The sequence below is a fragment of the Xenopus tropicalis genome, chromosome 5, assembly GCF_000004195.4.
Source record: "Xenopus tropicalis strain Nigerian chromosome 5, UCB_Xtro_10.0, whole genome shotgun sequence".
NCBI lineage: Eukaryota > Metazoa > Chordata > Amphibia > Anura > Pipidae > Xenopus > Xenopus tropicalis.
In genome coordinates this window covers 77,753,288-77,771,517 of record NC_030681.2, presented here as the reverse complement: position 1 = coordinate 77,771,517, position 18,230 = coordinate 77,753,288, and the positions used below count along the sequence as shown (strand labels likewise).

At 39.5% G+C, this 18,230-nt stretch overlaps 1 protein-coding gene across 2 annotated transcripts in view; it reads right to left on the bottom strand.

Annotated features, from left to right (window-relative positions):
• ak9 (adenylate kinase 9) overlaps nt 1–18,230 on the bottom strand; it is a 55,278-nt gene that overhangs the window by 17,878 nt on the left and 19,170 nt on the right. Inside the window, exons 13-25 of one of the 2 annotated variants that reach the window (XM_031901891.1) lie at nt 17,731–17,875; nt 16,302–16,367; nt 15,022–15,164; nt 13,833–13,989; nt 10,967–11,081; nt 9,708–9,805; nt 8,493–8,588; nt 7,413–7,505; nt 5,158–5,364; nt 4,661–4,800; nt 2,312–2,524; nt 1,496–1,750; nt 200–321 (exon numbers count right to left, since the gene is read on the bottom strand). In XM_031901891.1, the coding sequence (XP_031757751.1) occupies nt 200–321; nt 1,496–1,750; nt 2,312–2,524; nt 4,661–4,800; nt 5,158–5,364; nt 7,413–7,505; nt 8,493–8,588; nt 9,708–9,805; nt 10,967–11,081; nt 13,833–13,989; nt 15,022–15,164; nt 16,302–16,367; nt 17,731–17,875 (1,850 nt within the window). The remainder of the gene's footprint in view (nt 1–199; nt 322–1,495; nt 1,751–2,311; nt 2,525–4,660; nt 4,801–5,157; nt 5,365–7,412; nt 7,506–8,492; nt 8,589–9,707; nt 9,806–10,966; nt 11,082–13,832; nt 13,990–15,021; nt 15,165–16,301; nt 16,368–17,730; nt 17,876–18,230) is intronic. The other variant, XM_031901892.1, reaches the window with a different exon arrangement.

Below are 18,230 nucleotides of genomic sequence, written 5' to 3'. Positions count from 1 at the left end.
CTAAAAGACTATTCCTGCCCAAATATGGCAGTCCCCTCATAGGGGAACAAGGGGGATCAGATAAGTAATACAAAAGGATCCGGCAAAATTATAAATAGCACGCAAGGACAATGTTATGATGTAAAATCTATCTAACATCAGCATCTCTTTAAGGAATTAGACACTATAACAACCTTTACATTTGAGAAGATAACATTACCGAAAAGGTTCTTCTGACCACCAGTCTGTTACAATCTGATCCAGCAGTTCAGCTGGCAATGGGGATGCATCTTCTAAATATGATTTGACTGCTTCTTCTTCATCTGTTAAAACCACCTCTTCCTTTGTGGCACAGAAAAAAAAAATTACCATTAAGCCACTTGCTCTTCTTCTCTTTATGTTGTATGTACAATGCATTAAACCTGAAGTACATATATTAAAAAAAAGAAAGTTTCCACATAGCCTCTAGCGTGGAACAAATAACAATGAATTGTTTTACTGAACAAAAACAAGAGGTCTTCTGCACTCACCAATTATCACCCAAGGTTAAGGGCTGTGACACACGGGGAGATTAGTCGCCACGCGACACATCTCCCTTGTCAGAGGCGACTAATTTCCCCAAAATGCCATCCCACCTTCTAGAATGTAAATCGCTGGTGGGATGGCATATTTGCCGAAGTTGCCTTGAGTGGAAACTTCCGCAACTTTGGCAAATCGCGGCACCGCGTATGCCATCCCACCGGCGATTTACATTCTAGCCGGTGGGATGGCATTTTAGGGAGATTAGTCGCCTCGACAAGGGAGATTTGTTGCGTGGCGACTAATCACCCTGTGTGTCATAGCCATAAAACCTTAAAAGCAAACAAGTTGCAGTTAAAACTCAGTCCCTTTGTTAAATGTACATTGAAGCAGTACAATTCTTACTGAATCAGATAAAAGTGAGTGTAGGACTGGCCAGACCAGGGATGACTTTGATGGAGTTGGCCAGTTTGAAGTATATTGCAATACATGGAGAAACAATCCCTGTTTTGTTTAATAGGGAGGGCATTTCTTGGTAGCTTAATGCACAGAATGTCTTAATGTCCTATATATATTGATAATGGGTAAGTACGGAGGATCTCTTGTTGCATCATGGCAGGAGCAGCCCTGGTGGCGAGCACAACTTCCCCTTTTTTTGTACTTGGCAAAACCCACATAACCCACAAAGTTTACAGACAAATTTCAGAAGGGTTCTTAATTGAGATAAATCCAAAACATTTGGATCTGGTGCACCCCCAGCTTCAACACTTTTATGGTCGGTTAAATGTAAACCCTCTAGAGGGCAAATAAAGGATTCCTTTGGGCCCCAGTGTGCTGTGCTTTATACCTGATGCACTAATTGGTCAGCTATTTTGTACAGTTTTTTCCATGAAGCAACAATAAATTTTGTTACTTCAACTGTACCTCTACTGTGTAGTAAAATGCCAATGTTGAACTAGATTAGATCTTTGATTGTAAAATGTTACTGCATATTTACCTCTGCAGTGTTTTCTTCGGCAATAGCTAAGTCACTATTTTCTAGTTCCATTAGAGGAGTTTCCTCATTTGGATACTCTTTTACTTCCTCAGCATACTGTGGTCCAATTTTCCTTTGAAGTTTGGAAAGCATTATCTCTTGCAGGTACTCTCTAAACTGTATGTGGAAAATGCCTAATTTTTCTGCCAACCACCTTGCACAAACTGTTTTGCCAGCACCACTGTTTCCAATTAAAAGCACTCTCAATGGTGGAGCCTAGTAGAAATAGAAACAGATCAAATGGAAAGAAAATACACACAAACATGTTCATTGTACACTTATAAATAATCTGGGCAACTACAAATTACAGAACGTTTACTAAAACTGTGTCAAATTATTTAAGCGATTAAGCCATGGAGGTATGTATTTGCACTGGTCAAACTGATAAACATAGTAAAATTTTTGTCAAACAAAAACAAAAATGAATGGTACTGTAGGACACAATGTTCTATTGCAGTTAGCAAAGCCTGCTACAGGAAACCATTAACCTGATGTGTGTGTGTCATACATACCATAAGTAACTATGACTAAGGGCACAGCCCAAAACGCATCAGGTTAATAGCTTCCCGAAGAAGGCTTTGCTAACTACAATAAAACAGTGTATCCTAGAGTGCCATTCATCTTTGTTTTTGCTTTAAAAAATTCTACGGAGGCAGACAGCTGGTTCATGTGCAGTAGGACCACATCCAGCCAGCAGAGGGGGAAGCAACGATGGGGAGTTCCCATCTAGAGAGGCCCTATATTGTTTCTTCTGTATAAACATAGTAAAAGTCTAACCTTTAAAGGTTCTTTGTTAATTATATAATTCTCAGGATTGTCTAGGAACTTGTCCCTTGCTTCAGGAGTTGAACAGTAATAAAGCTTCTCCCTGTATACTGCTGCATATTCAGATTCTCCAGGATACAGCACAAAATTATCTTTTAGGGCCACTGGACAAAAGTGTTTGGAATCCCCATAGTTTCTCTTCCTTTCACGAATGCGATCTTCATCCTGCATGCAGGAAAAACAATAATAATCAGTGCCTTCAAATAGCTAGTGCTTCAGTGTTTACCTGCTTTATTTCTCACTACTCCTTTTAATTAACTTACCAGTCCCTTGTACACTTCTTGTTTTCATTTATGCCCCTTTCCCTATGTTTCCTCTATACTTATTTAGTCTGGACAGCTTTAGTCCCATGCCATTTGCTCCTGTGAATCACTTGTACACCATTAACACCTTTAAATTTCTACTTCTTTATGCCCCTTTCCCATATACTAATTCTTTCTGAAGTCTTGTTCCATTACCTTCTCTTGTCCTTCTATTCCACTAAGCTTCGTCCACTTGCTGCAATTCATTCTTCCCTACTTAACCTTTTCTTTATACTCCTCCTCCTCTGATTCATTGTGTTCAATCTCACAACCTGTTCCACACTTTTAGGCTCAACACCAGGTCAAAGAATAGGGCTTGTACTGAATATACTATTGTTGTTTTAATCATGAAAAATGTATGGATTTTGTTATTTCTTAAGGCAAACAAGCAAAGCAGGGAAACTGAAGTTACTCCATGTTAGATTCTTGCCAGGTAGATAATTAAATTTCCAGTACACAACTATACAGATCCCTAACCCTAGGGGGTGCATAACATTTGGCACCCCTCAGTTATTTTTACCTTTCCTCCTCCTTCTCCTTTAACATACTATGCAAAATAAAAACATAGCAATCCAGTAAATGGGGACATCTCTACCAACCGTATCATCCTGTTTACAACTGGTTAACAAAGTTATTTCCCTTAAGTTAACAAGCTAACTTTTTTGTAAAAAAGAATTTACAAAAATGGACTTGTTATATTAAAGGAGAAGGAAATGGAAAATCACTGTGGGGTTTAAGGCACCCCCAGTGATACCCCGGGCCAGTGCTCCTATTAGCAGGAAATGGCACTAGCCTAGGGTACATGCAGAAGAGTGATCCTTTTTCTTTCTTCTCCTTTCGCTGTGATCTTGCGAGTCAAAAAGACAACTTTTTTGTTAAAAGTGCAGCTTTTCACTTTACTGCACATGTGCAGCCGGCATGGAGAAAGAAGGCAGAAGAGGACTGTTGGCCTGCATGTACCTGGGTATAAGGTAAGTGAATACAATCACTGGGGTGTGCCTAACATTTTGGTACCCCTCAGTGGGGCCAATTCACTAAAGGTCGATAACGATTATCGCATGCTTTTTTGCGTTAAAAAGCATGCAATAAATAAGTACCGATTCATCATTTTCGATTCATCATTTCGCATGTGTTAATCCGCATATTGCATGCGCAAATAAACTCATCATCGCAAAGCATTATTTATAACGCATTGCGTTAATTAGCGAATAGAAATAGTACTAACGCATGATTCACAAGCACATACGAAGCGTTAAACACGCAAAATATTGCGTTAATCTGTGCGAATATTAACACCTACTTGGGATAGGTGGTACTTAAAGAAAATTGCGGTTTGTGAGCTTTTGGCAACACAATATGGAGTTTGCAGTCGGATTTTTTCAAGTATGTGTTGGCGCTAGAGTGATGCATAAAATATTGCCCTGCGTAATATATCGCTTGAAAATATGTCATCGTGAGATAAATGAACATTGCTTCTTAATTATTACAACTGTCCTTTTAGCATGCTATAAATAGCACTCATTTTATCGACCTTCAGTGAATCGGCCCCAATGATTCTACCTTTCCTTCTACTTTAATAATATTTATCATTACAGCTCATTCTATCTCAGAGCAAGTCTATAATGTCTGGATGTGAACTTCAATTATCCTTGTACAGCATTATTAAGTTACAAGACAAATGCATAATTATGTTACAACTTGGTCATTCCTTTACATTAAAATAAAGTTTTCCTCGAAAAAAAAATATACAATTAACTAAAAACGTTTGTGACCTTTTTTAACAGGAAATAGGCTGTTGTACTGGTGGGTATTTTTAAACCATTTTTGGGATCTATTTTTAGTGATGCAGTCAGACTAAATAAATAATGTTCAGTAGTCTGATCAGTCAGATCAAGTCGCTGGCAATAACCTCTACGTTTTCCATTAATCATGCCAGGTAAGGCTCCAAATTCTATTTCTGTTATAAACCCACATGAACAAATTAAAGAACAAATCTTACTTCTTCTTCTTCTTCTCCTCCACTCTCATTTTCATTCTCCTCCTGTTCTTGTTCCTCAGAATCTAGCTCGGCTTGCATGTCTTCAGCTTCTTCATCTATGTCTTCTGATGTCATTTCCCAGCCATAATACTTAAATGGTTCTAGGGTAAAGCAGAGATGTGAATCACCATCTCATTAATAATAAGAGACAAGGATACTTTAAACCAGTGATATCAGAATTTTGTCCCTCTAGTTCTTGTGTACTACAAGGCCAGCATGCTGGCGTATATACAGTAGTATCCAGCAACTAGAGAGAGGTGCTTTCTCTTATTTGCTGTAAGAAAACTAAGTAATCCACTTGTTGTCATTTATTTTTTTTTTTGTAAGAATTTTGTCCTAAGAATACACATTAATTGTAATTTTACCACAGTATAAAATGAAAATTTGTTCAGTTTGCATTGTTAGACCAATTTGCCATTTTCAATAAAGTACCAAAAAAACCCATCATCCAGACTTACTATCCATAGAACTGATGGTTTCTTGTAGCATTGTCTCAGGTGATTTCTCTTTTATCTCCAAATATGTGAGAATTGGGTTTCCTGCATCATTAAGTATTGGTTCTATCAGAATCCATCCTTCATTAAACTTGGTAATAAACTCTTTCAGTGGCTCCATTTCTGGCACATCTGGGAATCCGCCCTCTGGGACTTCTGGCAAAATAATTTCTAGAAGCAAGATAACTTACATTTAAAGAAATGTATTTGTGTGTGCAACTGTGATTGCAGATAGCAACTACTGGTGCTACAGAATGACAATTACAATGTTTAATGTATGCACAGTTAGAATCTCCATTACAAAACCTGTGAATACATGCCCACTACCAATTAAAGAACATGTAAACCCCCCACACAAAAATTGAATTAGTGAACAGCCTCTTTGAAATCTTTCAGTACCTGCCAAACTGGTTGTCCAGAGGATAATAGTAAAGCTGCAACATCTCCTTAACCACTTAGATTTCCTTCTCCTCCTGTAACCCTTCTCCTAACTTCCTCTCCTGAGCTCAGCTCAAAGAAAGCAGAACTTTTATCAGAGACAGTTCTGCCTGTGTGAACCTGTATTCTTGATGAAATGTATGCTGAATAAGAGTCTGTGTGTGTGTATGCTGTTTTCAGGTTTAAATGTATCTGATTATGTATCAGAGGAAATATGGCCACCGGGTAAAGTGAGGAGACTAAAAAATATAGTACTGATCCCAGAGATTCCAAGTGCAGCAAACCATAGCCTCAAAATTGACAAATTGGTTTCTACTCATGACATGAATTTCTAATCCCATATGCTGCAAAATGGAGAAACGACATATGTACTTGACTCAAAAATACACAGCTGTCTGTGTTCAGCAACATTGTATTTAGAATAAGCTTGGGTTAGGGTTAGGTTGTGGTTGTAGTAAATGACAGCCTCTATCTGTCAAAAAATATTACATTTGTTTTGCCTAACAACTTCAGTAGCTTCAGTTGCTTCAGTAGGTGCCAAAAAGGAACTACTATGGCGATTTTAAGCAGAAAAATATGACATAAATAAAACCATGGAAATGGCAAAAATATTAGCTAACTTCAAACTAAATAGTTAAAGAGGGTAATATCAGGAAAGAACTGTGAGAAAATATACTGTAGACAAGCAGAAAGAGAAAATGCAGAAAGGAAAAACAACAACAACGTTTACTTTTGAATGCAAGCATAAATGGTGCAAAAATGGGTGTGCATTGATGTTATGCACACATATACTTGTGCCCTTTGCAGCTTGCACCAGCATGCATGCCCTGCATTCACTGAAAAACTGTGCTACATTATGTGCATGGATACAAGAGAACCCTGGCATTACTAGCAACTAGACCAGACAGTAGTTCCAGGGTTCCCTTAGTGCAGTGATCCTTAACCAGTAAATCGCGAGCAACATGTTGCTTCCCAACCCCTTGAATGTTGCTCCCAGTGGCCTCAAATCAGGTGCTTAATTTTGGATTCCTAGCTTGGAGGCAAGTGTTGCTGAATAAAAACCAGGTGTACTGCCAAACAGAGCCTTCTATAGGCTTCCACTTGACATAGGGGATACCAAATAGCTAATCACAGCCCATATTTGCCACCCCCAGGTACTTTTTTTATGCTTGTGTTGCTCCCCAATTCTTTTTACATTTGAATGTAGCTTATGGGTGAAAAAGATTAGTGGGATGCATCAATAGCTGCATCTTGACTGCAGCTGACTTGTAGACTGTAGTACTGTAGATTAGACACTCATAAATTAATACAGTTAAAACCATTACTGAAGCCACACATCGGAAGTGGTAACATCTGAACACAAAGTAAGTAAAATAAACATGTGTTGCAAGTGGCGTGCAATTTGTATCCAAATTTTGCACATAGCACATTACCAGCAATAGTATGGAAGTGAACACCCTTACAATACAAGAACTGTTGTAAAATGCTGTCTATTCAGACCAGTGAGCCCATTGGTGATGACTTCAAATATGTGACATGGTTTTCCCTCAATCTTTGCAAAGCTCAATATATTACATTATCAACCTCAATATTCTATTCAGTATTGCTTAAAACAGAATTTTGTATCTTGTTAATCACTGACAAGGACATTGTGTAGGTACCCATGCAATAAAAATTATCTAGATAGGAGAAAGGGAGAAGCTCCCACCACTTACTAAATTGCAAATCAAAAGCCAGTTTATGGGAAATGTATAATATAACAATATGACGTTTTAACTCACCTGGCTGTGGTTGGGGCTCTGCCAGGTTGTGCTCATCCTTGGAAGAAATCGGCAGTGGAGCTGTGTTACTTAGAAGAGTCTTGTCACCAGCCTCTGAAAGAGAATTAACCTATTAATTAGTTTCTTTACGTTATACATATTTAATTACTGTTGCTAGATATCTTTCAGCAGAGCTGGACCAAACAGTATTGCTTCCCAAAGCAATGCCACTTGGCTCAGTACCCTGCCAGCGAGCTCACATCTCCATTCCCCCTGCTGTCACCATTGCCACTGCTTCCATCCCAACTATCACTAAGTTAATTACTTCACCTTTTCCCTACAATACATTATTCACCTCTCCACCACAATACATTATTCTTAATTAATGGATAATTTTGGATCTTGTGTTTGGAAAACAGGATATTCAACAAGCTCAGAAATAAAGGAAGGTAATTTCCCGGAGAGCCCACTGTAAATAAATTGTTTTATTTCTTTTTCTCTGTAGTAATAAAACGGAACCTTGTACTTGATCCTTAACTAAACTCGTATTATTACCGGCAAAACAAACCTATTGGTTTTATTTCATTTTTTTTAGTAGACTTAAGGTATGGAGATCCAATTCATGGAAACCGCCAGGTTCCAAGCATTCTGCATAACAGAACTAGCGTTGCCACCTATGCCGGCTTTCTCGCCAGGCAGGTGGGTGGTGACGTCATGGGGCGTGGATGAGATGGGGCTGTGATATCACAGGGCAGGGAAGAGGTGGGGCTGTGATGTCACTGGGCAGGGAATAGGTGGGGCAGTTGCGTCACTGGGCTGGGCTATGACTGTTGTCCGATCGCCAAATCAATCTCAGTGAATCCTGCCCAGTTTTCCCAATTTGGAAAACCGGGCAGGAGGTTTTGACCCAGGCAGTCTTTCTAAAAACTGGGCTGTCAGAGTCAAAAGAGGACAGGTGGCAACCCTAAATAGAACCCATCCATTCCTGTAATCTGAAAACGCAAACTTTTCCTTTTGTATATTTATCTCATGGCACAAATGATTTAAAGATGCGTCCCTTTAGTTTTCAACAGATCTTGAGAGAGTTAGATGTTTAGATACCTAGTTCTGACATGTTACTTTGAACTTCTTCATTTGGAGAAGGCACCGAAGATATAACTTGCTCTGAAACAATGTGAGAAGGCTGTTCACTCAATTCTGTAAGAAAAAGAACCTCATGATTTCTTTTCATGTGATATATTTTAAAGAGGTCTTAGAGCTTGAGCAATGTACTACTAGACATTACGAGGGTCTGTAGGTCCACAAACACATTAAGACACACAGAAATCAATGTTATATGCAATACATGGCAATTATGCACAAACATATAAATATCTTAACTTGGAAAATGACCTTTTTAAAGCTATTTGGGCTCTATTATATATTTATTTTTATTATGTTAACATAGCTACTCTTTGTATTTTCACAACATGCTTTAATGTGGGTTGAAATATTGTAAAATTATCACACCTAGCAAAGATGCCACTAGGTTCCATTAAATAATCTCATTTTAGGGATACCCCACATAATGTCACAGAAATGTAACCAACAGCTGAAGACTGACACACCCATCCACTGATATAACTAGCAATTATTAATTATCTTACTGAACTCAGCAAAGATGTTAATACCAAAATATTAAATAACCAAACTCAACAAAAAGTAGTGTTATCGAATACAGATTTCAAAAACTGAAAAATCTGCAGTTTATTTTTAACACCACCCTGAATCTTCTGTGTTCGGCAGTGCTGTATTCATTGCAGGTTTGATGGAGTAGTCACTTAGGTGTTCCTCCTCCTGTCCCCTACCCTAACTTGCACATGATTCACAAGTTAGGGAGCAGCGATAGACATATACGGTATAGCATACAGTAAGGACAAGTCTGGCATGTGCCCACTGATGCTTCACTGCACCCTCCTGATGGATTTTTTTTATCTGCCACATGTTGCAGAGCACAGTCAGACCTGAAAAAAGTGCCCCCTAAATTATCACTAAAGAATGTGTTTTTTCCCCCTTAGTGCGTGGGCACTTCTTCCCTGTGTCTTTGTAAATTACCTCTCATATGCAGAAATGCAAAATTATAAAACTGGGTGTCACATAAGCCACAAACTGTTAAAGAATGGGGCAGTGCTGATCCCTATAAATTTAGGGGATGCTTTTAACATAGTTCTCAAAATATGTAGAAATAAACCATTACTGGGCCCATTCTACTAAACTATTAATCCACTGAGGAATCATAATTGTGTTGCTGAAAGTAGTGCAACAGTGCTACCTTACCTGTAGACATTTCCATGCCATCCTCTGAGCTTTCCTGCTGCTCTTCTTGCCTCTGTTTTTCCTCTTGTTGCAATCTCATTATTTCTAGCTGTTCTTTCCTTTAAACAAAGTATAAAATCTCAAAAATACTGAAGCATGGGCCTATTAATGCAAAGTATCTATGACCTTGCTAAGAGGCCACCTCCAACTACATAATGAATAGAAACAAGCACTTTCCATAATGAAATACTTTTTAGAGTTCATATCCAGTTATTTCATTTTATCCATAAAACAGTTCACAGTATTTCTGTCGAAAAATGACAAAACTTGGAACATCTGTATCTACCCATCTTACAAAGAAACCACCTTCAGCAATTCCAAAGTGCTGGATGACATCAGAATGATCTGGCTTTGTAAAGGTCTTTAACTGTGTAAAGTTCAGGGGTGGGTATTTTCACAATTTTTTTTCAGAAGCCAAATTCATTGCAGTTTTCATTGTAGTGAAAAAATAGAAAAATGTATGTACAAGTCCCATATCTATGCTGTTATAGCTTTCGGTCAGATAGAATTGTGACAAAAAAAAACAAAAAACAATAGACATAAAGCTGATTTAGAAGGTTTTAAATGGGAAAAATCTTAGTATACACAAGCCCCACTGAATGCCCTCCTCTCATTGCTCTCTCCCATGGAACTGCGCCATGGGCAATTGCCTCTGCTGCCTTCCCCAAGTTCCAGCACTGACAGTAGTCTTTCACACAAACTTAGTTGCTCTCACAGTGAACTCACTTAACACTAAAATATTGTCTACCAGATAATTAGAATCATGGCTTTGGAAAGTTAGCCTAAATTATATACTATTATTGCATTTCAGAGGGCTATCAGGTCTAGTTGGGGCATCTACAGCAATTGCATTTTTAATATCCATTATTAATATAAAGATGACATTCTACAGTTTTTTTTACAGAGATTTGACTGCGGTCAAATTGTTGTGGAGCCAGATCTCTTGTCTGCAGGTTTTTGGAGTGTAGTACCCAGAGGTAACCCTAGCAAAGAAGGGTAAAATAACAATTTCATGCATATATGCCCTCTTCACATTTAAACCCATGACCCTAGCACTGTAAAGCAGCAATTACAACCGCTATATCATCATGGCCAAAATACTGTAATCTTCTGGTTTTAGTTTTAGCCCTACTAACTTTTGCAATTAGTGAGGGAAAAGGGTGATGGGGTAAGTAATGGTGTTGCATGCAATGTTTGTTAAAGGATGGTACTGTGAATACCTTGCCTCCTCCTCTTCTTGTAGCTTCCTTGCTCTTTCTTTCTGAAGTCTTTGAATGATATTATCATTAATGTCTTGTTCATTCATAAGGTACAGTCTGTTCAGCAAGTACTTTCCTGAAATCATTGCCAGTAAGAGAGTGAAATTACACAGGGAATGTATTATGTTCATACCAAAGATGTTGATTACCATTTCGTGCTACACAAAAGCTCTACATCAATGTAAAAATCTGTTATCCAAAAAGTGCATATTTTTGTCTTCTTTCAAGTATTTTATTTAATTTCTGACATCATATAATTTGTGTTCTGTAAAAATAGTTCTTTAAATTCTAAATTTGGATTAATTTGGTGTAATTTGAAATCTGCATCAGTGCTCAAACTATTTGGGATTAGAAAGGCAGAGTTAAAGGACAAGGAAAGTCTAAAAACAACATGAGCTCAATAACTTAGCCTTAACACAGTCCTTAACATATTTCCTGAACTCACCGTGCTGTTGCTTAATCTGGCTCTGACATGGAAAAGTCTTGTCAGTAAATGCAGTACCTGCTCTAAGCCTGTGCAGCTTCCTGTCTCACTGAACACAGATTGTCCAGGACACAGACATGCTCAGTGCGCAGCAGAGAGCTCTGTTTTTTTTTTTTTTTCCTTTCAAGATCTGCAGTCTCTGAAGAAATGTTTGACCCCCCTTAGCCCCGCCCACTTCACTCTACTGTCCAATCGGAATGCTCCTGTGTTTTTTCTAGTCCTGCACAGTGCCTCTGGCTGCATTTGCTGTGCTGAAATCGAGCTGGATAGAGCAGAAAGCTGCTACCTGCTATCCCACAGCCCCAGTCCCTTCCCAGAGGCTATTATCCCCCCACTGCTACTATAGGCACCATCTCTCCCTACTATACCTGCTATCCCACAGCCCCAGTCCCTTCCCAGAGGCTATTATCCCACTGCTACTATAGGCACCATCTCTCACTACTATACCTGCTATCCCACAGCCCCAGTCCCTTCCCAGAGGCTATTATCCCACTGCTACTATAGGCACCATCTCTCCCTACTATACCTGCTATCCCACAGCCCCAGTCCATTCCCAGAGGCTATTATCCCCCACTGCTACTATAGGCACCATCTCTCCCTACTATACCAGCCATCCTACAGCCACAGTCCCTCATCCCACAGCCAGTCCCACTATCCCACAGCCACAGTCCAACTATCGCACAGCCATCCCACAGCCACCAGCCATCCCACAGCCACAGTCCCACATCCCCAGCCTTCCCACTATCCCACAGCCACAGTCCCACATCCCCACTATCCCACAGCCACAGTCCCACTATCGCACAGCCATCCCACAGCCACAGTCCCACATCCCCAGTCTTACCACACTCCCACTATCCCACAGCCACAGTCCCACTATCGCACAGCCATCCCATAGCCACAGTCCCACATCCCCAATCTTACCACACTCCCACTATCCCACAGCCACAGTCCCACATCCCCAGTCTTACCACACTCCCACTATCCCACAGCCACAGTCCCACATCCCCAGCCTTCCCACACTCCCACACTCCCACTATCCCACAGCCCCACATCCCCAGCCTTCCCACACTCCCACTATCCCACAGCCACAGTCCCACATCCCCAGCCTTCCCACACTCCCACTATCCCACAGCCACAGTCCCACTATCGCACAGCCATCCCATAGCCACAGTCCCACATCCCCAGTCTTACCACACTCCCACTATCCCACAGCCACAGTCCCACATCCCCAGTCTTACCACACTCCCACTATCCCACAGCCACAGTCCCACATCCCCAGCCTTCCCACACTCCCACACTCCCACTATCCCACAGCCCCACATCCCCAGCCTTCCCACACTCCCACTATCCCACAGCCACAGTCCCACATCCCCAGCCTTCCCACACTCCCACTATCCCACAGCCACAGTCCCACATCCCCAGCCTTCCCACACTCCCACTATCCCACAGCCCCACATCGCCAGCCTTCCCACACTCCCACTATCCCACAGCCACAGTCCCACATCCCCAGCCTTCCCACACTCCCACTATCCCACAGTTCCACATGCCCAGCCTTCCCACACTCCCACTATCCCACAGTCCCACATCCCCAGCCTTCCCACACTCCCACTATCCCACAGCCCCACATCGCCAGCCTTCCCACACTCCCACTATCCCACAGCCACAGTCCCACATCCCCAGCCTTCCCACACTCCCACTATCCCACAGTTCCACATGCCCAGCCTTCCCACACTCCCACTATCCCACAGCCACAGTCCCACTATCGCACAGCCACCAGCCATCCCACAGCCACCAGCCATCCCCAGCCATCCCACAGCCACAGTCCCACATCCCCATAAAAATCTGGGTGCTTCAAACCCTTCTTTCCCCAAACTTACTCAGTGCAACTATGGCAAGACGAGACCTGACAAACGAGCGCGCCAATATGACGAGCGTTACGTCGAAGGGGTCACGAAGCTGCGCATGCGCAGTAAGATCAGGCGAAGGGGGAAGTGACGTCAATGGTTTTGAAAATGTCGGCGCCAAACAACAAACACGGGCAAATCTTCTTAGGGATGGTGCGCCGATCCAAAAGCAGCAGGTAACTTTGTAATGTAGCGATTCATGACAGGGGCTGGTGCCCTTTCCAAATATATTAATATCATTTTTTTACTTTCCTTCTCCTTTAAGGATGAGATGGCATGAAAGCCATTCCCCTCTATTTCCTTCCTTCCCCAGTTATTGCATTCTCTTTCTGTAGATCAATATAATTATGACCTACAAAAGGTATGTAAACCTCAGGCACCATGGGGCTGATTTATCAAGGATCTTTTTTTTAAAACAGGTAATACAACATATACTTGCCATTATCTGCTGAATCTCTTAAACAAATGACAGTGTCTGGGAGAAATCCCCTGTCCGCCATTGCTAACCAGCAGTTTGGAGAATTAGGAAAATTATCCAGTACCCATCCCCCAGCTGGTGGATCACTTGTAAATCTTTCTTTATTTTCTTCATGCAACTGCAAGAAGAACACAGACGTTTAGAAAGAAATCTTCAGAGCGACTGACTGAAAGAAAACACATTAATAGACAATTTCTGCTTCAGGAACTAAAAAAAATAAGCATTGAAACCTATTTATTTTCATAAATAGGTTTTAATGCTTCTTTTTTTAGTATGTTAGTATGTTTATGTTTCAAGCAGAAATTGTAACTATAAACACACAATGCAACAGTTACAAGTCAGTAATAATATGTAACTGGCATATCTCAGCATTTATAATTAGATACCATTTTTTATTTTTATAATTTAGCCATTTTGCAATGACTAAAAACTGTTCATGTTTTTATCAACTACCACCCAAAATAGGTATACCGTCTTCAAATAAAATAACAATAAAAACACATCCACTGAAATAATCTGCATTCTAGTACTGGCCATAGCCATAGGAAAACTATAGAAAGACAACTAATAAAAAAAGTGAGAGAGAAATACCAACTGCAAAATGTGCTAGGATATCAATGTCAAACACTAAAATTTTAAACATGAGCCTTTCATTTAACAGAGAAACTAAAAGAGAAGATCCTTAAAATGCCAAATTGAACTGGAAAATGTCACCATATGTTTCATGGCTGTGTAACAATAAAAACTGCAATAAATGTCTTTAACTTTTTCAAGAAATGGGCATATTTAGCACACTGCTAACCTTTTCCTGTAACTTACTAAATCATGTTTTAAAGACCATTTAAGTTGATGTGAAATATTTCAGTTTGGGATGCAATAAATTCTCTAAGCTCCTTCTGAAAGAAATTAAGCAGAAGAAGCCCTTAACTTTATAGTATAGTTTATAGTAATTATGTGTCACATAAACAGTGCTCTACAACATGCTAAATGTTCTTCATTCTGCTGATAACAAATTATGACTTACTGATACATTATTCTTCAATACTGTAGGTTACATTTATATCTCTTTATTTAACATTATTATTATTAATACATTTTCTGATTACTACACCCCAGTAACCAAAGTTGTATACATGAGTACTATGAGTACCTTGTTTATTGCTTGTTCTAGTGCAGCCATATAAAGATCTGGAGTAATGGTCACAGGAGTCTCACTTGCAGCTTTTACAGCTTCAGCCACTATTTCTAAGACCTCTGGATGATCAGCAGTAATTTCTTCCAATACCTCTGCAGCTTTTTATAGGAGACACAGTCTTTATAAGTTAAAACTGCCTTGGCCTCTGTACCCAGCACATCAATTGAATAGTGAGATTTAGAGGCAGAGTTTCTAACTTTTCAAATTTTTTTCTTTTTAAATTTAAATGAACTAATTTCCATGAATTTCTGACATTTATCCAAAAGCCTGAACTGAAAAAGCATGTACTGGAAAAAGTTGCAAAAACTGCAATTTTTTTTCAAATTGCTACACAATAATCGCAGCTTTTTTGAATTGTTGCACAAAAGCCAGTGTCTAATTTCCACCAACCTCATCCAGGGAAAGGACATCTGCCATTGACTTCTCCATGATCTTTTTATAGAAATTTCAGATACCAAAAGTCGTTTGAGGTAAATAGGTAAGATTTATTTGACACATACGTGGGTTCTGAACAACATAAAGCTCTTATATCATACTCATGCTAACCTTTGAGTTATATTACTGATGGAACTGCATTTTGGTCACCAACACAGCTGGCTAAATCACACTTTTTAATTCTTCTACACCAAAGGCAGCAAAGGCTCACTCTCTCTAAACTACATGGGTATATTTGGTAATTGCCATAGGACAGAACACGCCTGTCAGAAGGCAATGTTGGATGCTGCATCTGCAGCTGAGTGCAAGATTTTGTGAGTCAGATAAAAATTGACCTCTTTCTTAGCTGTGAATACTTCAACCAAGCACTGAGAATGGGCATCAGAATATGTAATACCTATAAGATCCACCTAACAGCAATTCCCCTGTTGGATTTAAAAGCCTTGTGTGCTATTATGTGAAGCCTATTTTATAATTCCCATGTCATATCATAATAAATAGGAATTATGCTTGTTATCTCATGCATGATTTTGTTGGATCCTGAACCAAATGTACTAAAAAAAATCTATATACTAGTACTCTAAAAAAAGTACTAAAAAAAATCTTCTTATGGTTGCCTGGAAATGCTATTTCAGGTTAGCCAAGAACCAGCAGAAATGTTTAAAGGTGATTGCCATGCAAGTTAGTAGGGTTCCTGTGTGTCATTACCATTACAATTAAAAAACTACTACAAATTAGAAACATCATAGTATCTTCCTGAAATAAACTTGTCTTTTGTAATTATGTATAGTGACTGGTACCTAAGGTTTCTGGCATTTCCTTTTGATACTCCAGCTCTTCTATCCCCTCTGTTTCTTCTGGTTTGTGGAAGAAGACATTAATATTAGTTGGGGTAAATAGCTTGCAAGATGGGTAGCTGTACAAGAAAATGGGTAATGTCACATTCTATGAGACATTATGAGACATCTGTGTGCCAATTTAGTATATCACAAAAGGACCAAAACAGGAAAATTAAGAGGAGACTGTTTATGGACCAGCAAGTGTCAGTTTCCCTTTTAAGTGAATGACACACAAGGAGATTAGTCGCTCATGGTAAATCTCATCTACCACAGGCAACTAATCTCCTTAACGTTGTTTGCCACTGGCTAATATGCAAATATGCTGGTGGGGAAACATACATGACGTGGCTACTTTGAGAAGTTTCCTCTGGTTTTTCCCCACCGGCAATTTGCATTTTTTCCTGGTGTGTCATTGCCCTTAAGAATTATATGGGATGGACAAATTATATAGAGAGAGGCATGAAAATCCACTCAATGGGAAAAAAATGTTATTGAGGAGTGTGGGTGTCTCATTTTGCTTTGTTCAGTCAGGGAATATCAAGGGCATAATGAGCACTTAGTCTATCAAAGGACAGTCCATGTTAGATTATTTTAATTAGTGTCCCACCAATTAAAAGCAAGTATGACACAAACAATAACCAAAGGTGGGGGGATTATTGTTAACATATGCAAATGTAATAGATCAGTAGTCCTTAGACCATAAAAACACAGAAGATACATATCCCAAATTAGACTCTATAGGACACATATGCCAACACATAAAAAATATTTGTACATGCTAAAGGTTGCCATACATTTCAACAGACAGGCAGGAAACAGTCCCAGTAACATTGAGTGCAGTACTTATATATTATATAAATATATATACACACACACATGCATATAAACACTATATATATTTCTGCCCCAGTTCTTCAAATTCATGGTTTTACCGCTAGACAGTGTAGTGCCCATGTGCAATGAGTGGCTTTGATGTGGAATATGATTTGGCCAAAGCGTGGTATTAATACCTAATTTTTGGTAACATTTATTTATATACAGTATATAGTTTCAAGGGCTGAAATTGTGCACTGGTAAAGATGACAATTTTGTAGTTTATGAAATCTCAGTGACAAAGGGTTAAAGGGGTTGTTCACCTTTGTACAACATTCACAAATCTAACAGTTCACATTAATAGAACAATCTTTGCCATATAGATAGTTAACAAACAATGTGCAGCTGAAGAGATATTCACCTCAGAATCTTCCCTCTGCTGATGACCTGTGACAGAGTGCTGCAAATCTAAACTAACAGTACGTGTATGTTAGATATGTGATGCAGAGTCTGTTTGCCTATGCCATAGAACCTTCAGTTCTATGATAATCAACAATGCTGCTACACATAAATGTACCTTGTTCTTTTAAAATCCTCTCTTCTTGTAACTTCATTCTCACAGTTTTAATAGCCAGTTCAGTTGCTTCCTCCACCGCTTTTTCTATAAAATTTTTCTTAGCTTCTTCAGCAAATGGTTTTATAAGCACAGACATATCAAGGACCTAAACAATTAACAAAGGGAAAATATGATTACCGTATATACTCATGTATAAGCCAATCCGAATATAAGCCTAGGTACCTAATTTTACCTAAGAAAACTGGAAAAACCTATTGACTCGAGTATAAGCCTAGGATGGGAAATGCAGCAGCTTCTAAGTTTCAATAATCAAAATAAATTCCAATAAAATTAGGATCTATCAATCTTACTGAACAAATACGTGCAGGGAATGAGTATGCAAGATGCCAGGCTCCCCCCTACTCCCCCCCCTATTCAGTGTGAGTTTTACTTTAAAGAGTTCCCCCTCCCTCTCCCTCTCTCCCTCCCTCCAACACTCACCGTTCGGTTGCCTGCCTGCA